The sequence below is a fragment of the Lutjanus erythropterus genome, chromosome 5 (assembly GCF_056507025.1).
Source record: "Lutjanus erythropterus isolate fLutEry1 chromosome 5, fLutEry1.hap2, whole genome shotgun sequence".
In the NCBI taxonomy this organism is placed as follows: Eukaryota; Metazoa; Chordata; class Actinopteri; order Lutjaniformes; family Lutjanidae; genus Lutjanus; species Lutjanus erythropterus.
In genome coordinates, this window is record NC_139321.1 from 24,821,655 (window position 1) to 24,834,575 (window position 12,921).

A 12,921-nucleotide genomic window follows, 5' to 3' on the forward strand; every position below is an offset into this window, starting at 1 on the left:
TTCTGTGGAGCTCCTGCAGACTGCAGAGCTTCACCAAGTCTGGGGGGTAGTGGCAGGGATAAACAACTTGCTTCACCTCTATATTAAACAGAACGGCTCCAACTTGCTATTTGAACTGCCGTAATCATTTCTACACACGAAATTGCGACATATTGCTCCTTTAAGTTTGCTATTTTACGTTACAAAACGCTCATGTTATTTTTGTTAGTGTCTGTGTCTGTTCAGAACATGGCGGTTTATGTTGGGAAGTGCAGTGGAGCTGGGGCTGTGTGTCCATGTGTGCCATGAGTGTGTGTCATTGTTGTAATGGTTTATAAATTTTAACTATTAGTGACATGGCTGTTGCATTTCTTGAGATCTGCTGTATTTTGCATACTTCTGAGTGCTTGTCTTGAATGTCTTTAAGCTGCTTCCTGGCTCTCATTCCATGCTGCTTGCCACAATATTTTATTTTATTCTCTCGACCCCCAGAAATGTATCTTCTGACCCCCTTGAGGGTCCCAAACCTCAGGTTGAAAATCTCTTGTGTAGAGAATATTATAGATCCAACACAAAACTAACTGAAGGTTTTTTTCTAAATCAGTTTGCTACTTCAGTTCCACAGATGCTTGCATGCTGTAATATTTCCCCAGAGGTAGTACCTAGCATAGCACCTCGCATACTGTTGGTTTCATACTAAAGTTTAGGACATTCTAAAAGATCTCACATACTGTTTTAGTGAACTTAATAGCATGTGAGTATAGAATCTGAGATGCAGAGACAGTATTTTTTTTCTCTCTACTGCTGCCTACTTGTGGCATCAGGCAGGTTCCTGGAGAAAACATAAAGATTACACAGTGTAGCTTACCGGCTGTTATATCAAACTTGATATCATATAAACTATTTTTAGAAGAATTTTAAAATGTAAGTGACAGTTGCCATTACATAAGACCAATTATCTGTTAATCTTTATAAATCAGGCCTTGACATTCTAATGATGGCAGAGCCATCCATCCATCCATTTTCTGTAACCGCTTATTCCCAAAGGGTTGCGGGGGGCTGGAGCCTATCCCAGCTGACATTGGGCAAGAGGCGGGGTTCACCCTGGACAAGTCACCAGTTCATCACAGGGCTGACACATAGAGACAGACAACCACTCACACTCACATTCACACCTACAGGCAATTTAGAGTCACCAATTAACCTAGCATGCATGTCTTTGGACTGTGGGAGAAAGCCAGAGAACCTGGAAAGAACCCACGCAGACACGAGGAGAACATGCAAACAGAGTGTTGCAGTGGTTAAGCACCACTGCAACACTCTGCCGCCCGATGGCAGAGCCATCAGTGCTAAAAAGAAATTTAATTGGAAAATCATATCCTATTATTATCTTAAAATCCAAAGTCAAATTGAATCATGGATTTTGAGAATTGTGACATCAATACTCAACAATCAACTATTTTTCTGGTATATTTATGAACAGCCCGGACAAATTCTACTGATCTACCTTTAAAATTAAGTTTATTGCTTCAGTTTTATGTTACACGACATGTTGACAGGCTAAGAAAGAAAAGAAGAAAAAGAGCAACACTCCTTCCATCACAGGTAGACACTTTACACAGAAACATCTGTGCACCATCCATACAAAAATAGAAAATTAATGCCATCAACACCCATGGGTATCATTACATCCTCCTCTTCCCTGAGATGTTTCCAGAGGAGCTGCAGTGGATCTGAAAATGCAGAGGGAGCACCAGAGCACCAGAGCACAGAAAGGTGGGATGGAAAACACAATCCCACAATTCATTTTCTCAGGTTTGAGTACATTTTTGAAGCCGCGGGGAGGGATGCGAGCCTCCTCTAAATTGCCTTTGATCTTGTTGTAGTGGGAGCTGTGCTTCTGTAGAGGGCAGGCTTCTGAAAGCATTGGTTCACTGTTGCATCACCACCAGTTACAGCCATCATAGATTATATCATCCACTTCTTTTTGATGTGTTTCTTGGTTTGTGTGTGTGTGTCATGCATACTGTATGTGTGTGTTAGTGTGGTGTCTGTCTCGGTCCGGGGGTCCAGAGAAGTTGTTGTGTGTACGCGGCGGGCTTTAAAGTGATTGAGGCCCGTGAAGGGCAGCTCTTCAGCTCCTGATCAGAACACAAGTGGGCAGTGGTCACAGCCTGTGAAATGAATAGATGTGCGGCAGGAGAATAAATGAGTTTCTGATTCATTTCCTCTGTCAGATGAGAGCAGAGTGACTGCTGAGAGCTTGTTCACACACACACACACACACACACACACACACACACACACACACAGAAGAGGAGGGTGAGGTGAGGCTGGCTGGATGCTGAAGGTCTCTCCGGCTGCACGTGCCTCCTTTTTCTTTTTTTTTTTTTTTTTTTACAGCTCTTCCTCTCAGTTTTGGAGCTCCATGTCCCTGCAAAAGCAGAATAGGGCAGGATGTGAGCAGAGCATACTGAAAGCTTTTCTTCTGTATCTGCAGTGTAGCTGCACACACAGCCCGAACTGCTACTGTGCTCCCTGTCCTCTCTATGCCTTCTTCAAAAGTACCCAGCAAAAGAGCGACGTGGTGAAAATCTGTAAAGGGAAGAGATGTGATGCAGCTGTTCTCGTGCTCTCCATCTTGTCTCTCTCATTATTCTGCAGAACGTTATAAACAAAACAACCATAAAAATTCTCTGACAGGAACATGAGAAGCATGATGAGCAGATTTGCACTCCCCAGTGTTACATAACACACATCTCTCTCCTCTCCCCTCTCCGTCTCTCTGTCTTTTTGCACTGTATCTCTCTTTCTTTCTTGGACATGGAGCTTTGTGTTCTGTAAGTGGCTCACTTATAAATGGGAAAGTGAATAGTGGCTTTTTTATGTGCTTAATGTACAAAGTAAGCTGTGGTTTATTTCGCCTGTGAGACCTGCTCCCCACAGAGAAGTGGAGTTGTCATTAAAACAGGCTGGGGGTTTTGCCAGCCCTCAGGTAAACCTTATATAAAAGAAGCAGAGAGGTGCTTGATGCATATTTTTCTTCTCAAATTAACTGAGCAGCCCAGCCCCTTTTTGTATTGTAAATCTATGATGATGATGATAAAAGCCACAGTGCTGGCGTCAATGCAGCAACAACGCCACCTAACATCATTCTCCTCTCTCTCTTTTTTTTTTTTTCGCCTACAACTCCCGGGGCTGTTTCAGCATTAGAAATTATTGATGTCTTTACTGCCTAGATAAAAGTCTTTGACAAAAAACTGTGGGTAGTTATTGTTCCACTGAAGCTGTCATAATTAGAGCAGAGTGAGACAGGTTTGTGGCTCTTTGAGATACAAAGTAAGTGTGCATAAATATCCTTCGTCCACTGTCTGATCTTTTTTTCCTTTTTACCCCATTTGTGCTGGATGCACTCCAAGTGTGCCTCTGCTATTTTTACTATTTTGCATGAAAGGCTTTTTAGATCTGCTGCTGTCTTGTCACGCAACACTCAAAAGGTTAAAGGTTAGACTCCAAAAAGGAAGCTGGGAAGATGTAATCATGAGTAAAAACATTAGTAACGTGCATGTTTATATCAGTGCTTCTCAGTGGGAGGATAGGACCTTCCCCAGAGGAACACAAGATAAATCTGAAGATTTGCAAAAATAAAAAGTTTTTTCCCCTTTTTACTGTAAAATACCAGGTAAATTTTCCTCCTCACATATTTCAGTATTATTCAGATGAAACAGTATGAGAAGAGATAAGCATTCTTTCATAAGTGATTAATTCATTCAACCAGTTGTGTGAGGTTACAGTAGATATTGCTTTGTGTCAGGGACAACTTTAGACTTTGAAACTGCTGAAGTGAATACATTAAAGTACAATTTTGCATGCAGCTGATAGGCCAATCCTTCCTATTAAGAAAAATGCCTGAGGATGTAGTATAAAGAGAGAGAAAGTCCACGTATGCTGGAGGTGGGAGCCAAGTTATGCTTCTATATCTTTAGTTTAATAAATAAGATAACAGTTCATGTAAATGTAAATAAATAATTGATTTCATTGAATACGTAGTTTGTTGTTTTTTTAAAAGTCAGGTAAAATCATTTTCATTTAATTCATGTTGATGTAAACATGCTATTTTGTAAAAGGCAACAATATTCAGGTTTTCTGTCACAACAGTGATTTATGTTACTGTCGCTTTAAGAGAATAAGTGTTTTGGGCACACAAAGCTGAATTTGTTCAGTTGAAGCTCAATTAAGGATAGAGACACACATGTCTCCTGTGTCCCGTGAAAGTTTTTTCCCCATTCAAGTTCATGTACACAAGTTGAGCAAAGGCAATTGATGAACTTCATTTGATGAACGTCAGTTTTGACCTAGACACTGTGCTGCTGCCAGATGAGCCACTGACTCATATTACACCAAGCAGCATGCATGCGATGAATTACAATATAACAGATTTGTGTATGTTTCTTACTTTCTCTCTGATTGTCTGAATAACTGACTAGATTTAAAGCTGCTAAGAGGGTCTTAAAAGTCAACAAGTTTGCAACACTGTGTCAGGTGTCTGTGTGTGAGTAAAGGGGCAAGGATAGCTACATAGCCTACATTTGACCAAAAGATTTAGTGGTTGTGTGAGCTGATCTCATGATTCATATTAATATTAAATATTGTGGTGGTAAAAATGGCCTTTGGCTAAAGAAAAAAGATGTGTGGCAGTGGACCAACCCACTGGGGAATTCAAAACTGCAAATGCATTTTTTTTTTGCATCTATAATTAGCACAGGTGCCTTTTCACAACTCTGAATCTCACTAACATTGACTACACACTGATAGACAGCAGTGGTTACATTTTAATTTTTGATCAAAATTACTGCTAGGGACAATTCAGTAGTCATTGGATATTGGATATTGGATTATCCTACCAAATTCTATGCCCTTGTTTTATCCAGTTTGTGTCCCACGTGAAACATAAAGTCAGCATTACTTAAAGACATGAACTGGCAGATGCTATTATCTCCAAGGTGTAAGTAGCCAACGATGAGATTTGCGCCTAGTGTGTAAATAGCCAATGTGACTTTTGTGGCTAGTTTTGTTTCTTAAGCCTAACCAAACTGCAACTGAAAACTAAAAATAATAATTTAAAAAAATGAAAATAAGTCAACCAACTCTAAAAATTGAAAGTCAGAACTGACTTCTAGTTTCGCCTAAGTTTGTTGCTCTTTATAGCCAAACTAGGGGGCTTGGTGTAAATAGCCAAATAGCTGCCATGTGACTATTCCCACCCAGGTGCAAATAGACAAATTATCCAAAATAAACAACAGTGCGCATTTTAATCATAATAAACAAACATATCACCTAGTATCTGGAGGTGTGTGACAGAGAAATAAGCCACATCAGGCTTTGGCTACACAGACATCTCAGTCAATTCATTGCTGTGTTTGGGTTCATTGAGAATAAAAGTATAGAACATGATAGATGTAAATGTACCAAGATAATTAAATGTGATTGGTGTACCTGGCGCTCTCCATGGTGTCCTTGCCCAGGTAGATGTACCAGTAGATGAGGTTGAAGAGGGCGAAGGCGAGGGGGAAGAGGACTCGGGCGTACTTGTCGATGGGGCTGGTGCCGGCCAGCTGTGGAATTTGAGGAAAAGCTGAGCCCTGCTGGAGGAAGATTGGCAGTGGTGGAGCGTCTCCTGGCTCACTGCGACACACTGAGTGGTTTCTCCTCTTCAAGCCTTCCTGAGGGCTGCTGTCCAACTGTCGGGAGGGGGGGCAGTGGTGATTTGGTGAAAAGGCAGGAAGAGGTGAGATGGGGTTAGGTAGTTTAAAGAACACAGGGGATTTAAGCCCAGAAAGTGTATATATGGTGATTTTAACATGCTGGAGTCATGTATATAAGCCTGGAAGTATGTTTGTTCCCACAGGAGCTTTCTCTCAATGGCATGCCAACATCCCTATAGAACGCAGCAGGTAGTTTGCTGGATGCCCATAGGATGCTTAGGAGATTATGCAGGGAGGAGTGCTGGAGTTGTTCTCTGTTCTCACACTGAGGCTATTTTTAAAGCATCTAACCATGAGCCCTACACGTGAGACAGATCCCAGGAGGACGCTGTGGTGGCTTACTGTATTAGCATAAAGCATATAGCTTGAGATGAGAGCACTACAACAGCACATATTACTATTTAATGTGTGGTGTGCCCTGAAAAAGGGGGAGAATGGAAGAGGCAGGGTGACTACTTGGAAATGCATAGAAAAAGACCTCCTATCTGAGGCATGATTTCTTTCTCTCTGCATCTGAGTCTCCAGCTGTTGGCTTCCTGTTCATTATCAACATCACTGCATCAAACTCTGCGACAGTGAGGAGCCTCTGTACCTACATTCAACATTATTAGCAATGGAAATACATTTGAGATACAAATCACACCCTCCTTCATGTGGTAGCATGAACTGATGTTGCTGAGCAGGTGGCTTTTATACCACGTTTAGGAACAAAACCTTCTGCCCAACAGTCAGATCTCAGGGTAGCATATCTGGCAGTTAAGATTTAGAATGTATTTATCCCAGTTTATAATCAGGAGGCCATTGCATTATTGTTTGTTCTGATCACTAACTTTTGTTACTTCCTATCATTGTAGACACTAAGGTTGCATAAACAAGATAAGAGACCAATTTCTAACATTGATGTTTTCGATTATGAAGTTATAGTTCTGAGAAATTTGTTTATTTTCTTTCTTGCACAGCATTCCATGACAATAAGATACCACTCTTATTTCTGTATGGTAAATATGTTGTTAGAGCCAGCAGCTGGTTAGCTTAGCCTAGCATTAAAGGTAATCTATGCAAGATTTTTCCAAAAAACAATGCATGGACGCATAGGAAAATAATCGTAGACATCTCTCTTTGCAAAAACGTGAATAAGCTTATATCTAAAAATGTTGAACTAACTTCTAAGACCTTTGAAATATATTCCATAGCATTTGTTATTGATGTCTTTGTTTTGCTTAAATATCTCAGTCATACTTGATATTATAGGGCTGTTATATATACATATATACATGTACATTATGTCCATGCAACAAGCAGAGTTTTGCAACATTTGAAACAAAGTGTAAAGACAGTTCTTGGGTTGCTTTAACCTGGCATAGCCAACCAATTTGCAATTGCAAATTAGTCTGGAACCCGTCAGTTCATTTTCACTTTCCAAGCTGCAGTATCATCAGGCCCAAGCCAGAATGTCTCTGGACACAACTGAGTAGACCTACAACCAATCAGAGCAACAAAACGTGTGACGTAGTGCTGAAAAATGTAAATAGATGAACATTACAGGATGCAGAGATGAGCTTTGATTAATATGTCTGTGAACACACATACATGAACAGGTCCTCCACTGGCTGCTATAATCAAAGTACGTCCACTAAAAGTGTTTGTTGTTGCCACTGACGGCCTCAGATTGCTAATGTAGTGAAAGGATCACTGCAGAGACAGACCTTTCTGTTAAAGAGTAAGATCCTTTTTGTTTAACCAGAAAAAGGGCATCCTACTGTTCTCCTCAAAACCACCAGAGTCTATTGGCAAAAACAGTAATTTATTCTCTATAGATCATCATAAAACGCACCTTATTCAAACTCAACGGAAATGAACTAAAATGCACCAAAACCATCTTGATTTGTCTATCTACTGTTCAACACTCACCAACTTCAAATAAACCCTTAATTCATCATCATTCATTCTTGCTCCTCATGCTGTTTTTTCCTGCTGCCTTTTCAATGGTGTACCTCCCTCTAGCAGCCATCTTGACTGTTTTATATCAAACCCACCCCACATTAGATGAATGGCTGTGATTGGCCAAAACAAATCCAGGGCTGGTGAAAACCAGTCTGAACAGGAGGGGCAGCCAGATGCATCTGACAGAGCAAATAAAACATGAGCTTTCAGATTCGTCTGGTTCCCAGTCTAAGTTGTTTGCTTATGTTGCTCGTCAAACAATGAGATCAAACCACCAATACAATCATGAGATTTTCACTGCTTAACACCTAATAAATAGTAACCAATGTTTTCCAAACCTTCACTCTAATTGGTACTTATTTAGTTATATTTAATATTTAACATTAGAGAGACATACTAAAGTTTTAAAAGTCATTTCAAGGGCTTTAAAGATGTAATATAGGACTTATCTACAATTTTATGTTGTTTAATGTGTAGTAGATGAACTAAAAAAAGCAAAAAAAAAAATGTATGTGTAAACTTAACCAATAAGACTCGTTAGCTTGTTATTCTGGTTCTTCGTTAACATGAAATTGGCACAGAGAGGTGCTGGGACATCTGTTGGACTCAATTAAATGACATATTGTACATATTTTTATAATATTTTTCCATATTTCATTGTCAGTTCCCTATTTATACTTCTTAATTTGCAGTACATTTATCTTTGTTTATATTTTTCTACTTTCTATGTTTAATATTATGCACCAAAACACCAAGGTAAACTCTGTGTATGTAAAAATCTCCTTGGAAATACACCTGATTGTGATTCTGACAGAGAATTTCTTCCTCACTGACATAAAGTCAGCTGCTCACCGAAACTGTGTCACTATCCTCGCTGCCAGTAGCCAACACCTCCAGCTTGTCTTGTCTAGCTTTCTGCTTCTTCAGACGGTGGGCCTGGAGGGTGGCAAAGTAGTTCACTGCTGCAAACTCGATGAGAGCTGATGCCACAAAAGCAAAACACACAGCGATGAACCAATCCATGGCGGTGGCATAGGCCACTTTGGGAAGTGACTGACGGGCGCTGATGCTCAAGGTGGTCATGGTCAGCACTGTGGTGATGCCTGTTGGAAGACAAGCATTTATGAAACGCACACATGAAGATATATTGTGATGTCTATCATTATTAGTGCACTTTAAAGAGGGTGTACCAGCGACTGTGCGAGCAGGAACAGACTCTTTGTTGATCCAGAAAGAGACTTGTGACAGCACCACCACCATTATAAGAGGAATGTAGGTCTGGATGAGGTAGTAGCCCAGCTTCCTCTGGAGGTGGAAATGGACCACCTGCACAGAGTAGTGACCTGCAAGATAAACAGCACGTGTGAAGAGAGCAACCCCCGAGGGACAGAGCAGGGCAGCACAGCGAGGATGCCCTTGCCTGCCCTTGAAACAGAAGAGCTGCTGAGAGAAACATATAGATATATCTCTGCTGTTAGGACTGGAATAACCCGTGAACTGTAACACAGCATGTGAGAGATGAGAGCAAGGAAGAGAAGAAGGAGGACAAAAAGGAGTAGGAGGGAGGGATGGAGGGGGGGAGCACAGCAGACATTTGGAAATGGGATAAAGTCAAGAGGAAGGAGTGAGTGAGGAGGGGGCAGGAGGAGAGCATGCAGTGTCACTATGCGTAACACTGCCCTGGTCTGTCTAAACACATGCGTGCAGACATTCACAGACACACACACACACACACACAGAGGTTCTCTCACTGTGTGTTTTCTAAATGGGTATCATCTCTATGTTTTGGAGCCTGCCTCATTTTTTCCTCTCTATTCCAGGAATCTGCTGGGTTCACAGCAGGGGAGCACTTCTCCTTCCTCTGGTGAAAAGAGAAATTACACACACACACACACACACACACACACACACACACACACACACACACACACTACTCCATCCATCCTCCCTCCTTTCTGTCAGTGCATTCACTGGGCTTTAAACCCCATAGTTCTTTTTTAAGGCACACCGTACGCATTAGGCCTGACCACTTAAGCATCTTAAAGTAGACGACTGCTCAAGGAAGTCTTCACTTTTTTATCGACTCTATACTGTCGGGGGAGCAATGGACTCTGGCTCAGAGTTTAAAGAGACTCATTTGACGGTAGGTGTTCAACATTAATCATGGACTGTGGGCTACAGAAAGTTAGCCTGTGGCCACCAAATATTCTATGTAAGTGGCCACAGTGACCGCCGAGTTTTATCCCCTTCATCAGCACAATGTTATAGTTCCACAAACATCCTGATTCCTTTACGCCTTTTAGTTCAACAATCTACAAAATCAGTGAACAGTATTTATCACTGGCTAGCTATCGATATGTCGAGGCTACTGCAGGACAAGTTCATTAAGTCTACCCTAACTGCTAACATTACCTTTACAAAAGAACCAGAAACACTTAGATAGACCGTGAAAAACGAAAGTTTGACCTATTTAACATGGGGTTGTATAAGGTACTCATAGATAGTTGATGTATTACCTACAATAGATGGCAGTTTCCCTGAACAGTGTACGACTGTGGACAGAGTCAGCAACAAAGCATATTTTAGTCACTCGAAAAAGATCCACTTAAAAAGATCAATATCAGATTAAGTGTGTGCTATATTTAGACTGTTTTCACTGCTTTATCTTGCTGTCAGGCAGCCTTTTCTGATGGTTATATAAGCCAAATATTGTTCTCTCCAAACTAACCAAATTCCATTGATGATTCTACCTCACAGAACACAGGAGTTGCTAAGAGAATCTCTTTGTTTTTGTTCTGGTGTGACTTTGGTGAATCCAAATAATCCTTTTCAAACACTTAAAGTCACACAATACTATTTCACACAATTACTGATGTCACTCATGGAGTTTAATTAGTGTGGAGAGAGCAATATTTGGCTGTCTGATGGCAAGGTAAAGGGGTGAAATTATTTCAAATATAGCGTACAATGATACTGATTTTTTTTGTGAGGACTTTCAGGTGGTTGAAATACTTTTTGTTGCTTAGCTTCCGTGATCACATCACATAATTCACAGGAAATGTGGACAACACGTGACACAGTCAAGGAAACCTGTGTTAAGTTGTGTTAAATTAATTTTTCTGTATTGTTTTTGTATAAATTTACATTTCAGCTACCAAAAATGTACTGGCCAGTAAATTTAAGGTCTTGGGGCCCGTGGAGCCAGGGTTTAAAAATATTAGTGTCTATCACTGTGACTACTTCCTACTCTCAGATTCATCATCTTATGATCATTTTTAAAAATAAACTTCTAGGTGTGGATACAACTGTCAGTGTCCTTATCAGAAGAGCAATGTGACATTTGTCAGTGAGTATTACCTGTGTTTGATTTGAATATCTCCCTGGACAATGTCTGTCCCACCAGATCATACTGCAGAAGACTCATGGACTCCGGTGGACACTCAACAGATGCTACTGGCCCCTTCCTCCAAGTGAACATGATTTCACCACTTGTGTAGGCATCTAAAAAAACAAAGGCAATTCAGAAAAACTATAACACATTAGAAAAACATAAGACACATTTATGAATCTGGACTTTGTTATTCTTTCTGTTAGGAACACATCTGATATACTTACAACTTCCAAACCTGAGAGGACAGGCGTGACCGTCCATGGGGAAGTCCATCAGCCTCATAGGGCACTCTGCACTGATTGTCAGTCTGACAGAAGAGGACACAAAGAAACAAGACTGAGTTGTCTTTTCCTATTGTGTCCAAAAATGACTTTGTCAACAAAACAATAACTGTCCAATGTAAGATCACCTCATGGTGTAGAGGACAGTCCCGTTTTGCATGATGCGGAAGAGTTTGTTAGGTGTGGTCGTGTTATGAGAAATAGACTTCTTTGAGTTTCGGAAGAATGTGTCTGGTGTCCAGATCTTGTCCACCATGCGGTTGTTCAGCCGCAGTATTTCAGTGGGACCCTCAAATTTTAGCCGCTCATCAACCCACATCTGACGGAAGAACATGTCCATGGTGTACTCCTGATACATAAACATAACACGTTAGGGGGTATAAAGCTTTATGTTTCCTATTACCCTGAATTTTAGCTTTAAACTTAGATATCTTTGTCAGCTCCAAACAGGCAGTCTATGTCATTCATCAGTATGCATAACACTAAAGAGACTTTTCAACTTGCAGTGTAAGGTGAGAAGAGATGATGAGGCAATGATGGATGCCACTCATCCCAGATAATCATTAATCAATCCATTCAGCCATTCCCTCTGTCTGACATGTTGTCATATTGATTTAGAGGCCATCAATAATGGAGTTATAGGGCTGGTCAAACAGATTAAAGCTCATTAGATGGTCTCATGGCAGATTGCCCATAAGGCAGGCACTCAGTGGTCACTGAAGCGCTGTTATCTCCCACTGTCAGCAGCACACATACATCTCCTTACAGCAGTAATATCTTACCATCTCAACATCTGAAACAGGGCCAAAGCTGGTGACAAAGATGTCTGTCTTCACCTCTGTGACACCACCTACAACAGTAATTAACAATCGTACAGTTCACTCAGTGCAACACAAGATCTATCTTGACTAGGTAAGAATTTAGAAATGAAGCTTTTAAGGATTTAAAGATTGAATTACCTCCAGATCCAGGTCGCAGTCTGTTGTCATATCCGTCCAAAAGTCGATCCAAAATGCGAGTGATGTTGTCTGAGTTTATCTTCTCATTTCCACTGACATTACCAAAACTGCAGAGAAACAAAAGGTTCAACTGCCAGCGTCACTGTATAATTTGACCCATGTTCAAGCAGAGAGGGAGGACTTACCTAATCCAGCAGATAAAAGCAACTAAAGTTAAAGTCAGGACAGCCATTCTGGGCAACAGTTATCACCAAAATTGCAGTCAAGTATATGAGCAACTCATACTTAATATGTGTGGGAAGAGTAAAAAATAGACCTAGAGACCTTGTTGGTGTCGTTAAAATGACTGATAAGTATACGTAAAGACACAGAAGGCACTAAGGGAAGAGCAGTAATCTAATTAACAGATTAGTAAATCCACTCCATTTTTAGACAAACAAAGAATTCTATTGGTTTCCTTTAAAGCCAAGGTAAAATAATTTAAACAATGCCAAAAATACTCAAATCAATGCAGTTCATCAATATACACTGCAATGATGACGATAAATCACCGACAAAAGTATAACAGTATTGCATCTAGTTTAAAGGACATCTTGCTGTAG

The 12,921-nt window shown here is 40.6% G+C and overlaps 1 protein-coding gene across 1 annotated transcript; it reads right to left on the reverse strand.

Moving 5' to 3' along the window:
- Nucleotides 1-1,308: 1,308 nt before the first annotated feature.
- On the reverse strand, nt 1,309-12,843 carry gabra6a (gamma-aminobutyric acid type A receptor subunit alpha6a). The gene is made up of 10 exons (XM_084719337.1): nt 12,505-12,843; nt 12,320-12,426; nt 12,143-12,210; nt 11,489-11,709; nt 11,304-11,386; nt 11,046-11,189; nt 8,879-9,031; nt 8,541-8,791; nt 5,476-5,720; nt 1,309-2,413 (listed from the first exon to the last, which is right to left on the reverse strand). Exons 1-10 carry the CDS (start codon nt 12,549-12,551, stop codon nt 2,392-2,394), a joined length of 1,341 nt encoding a protein of 446 aa, XP_084575463.1. The 5' UTR covers nt 12,552-12,843; the 3' UTR covers nt 1,309-2,391.
- Nucleotides 12,844-12,921: the final 78 nt, after the last annotated feature.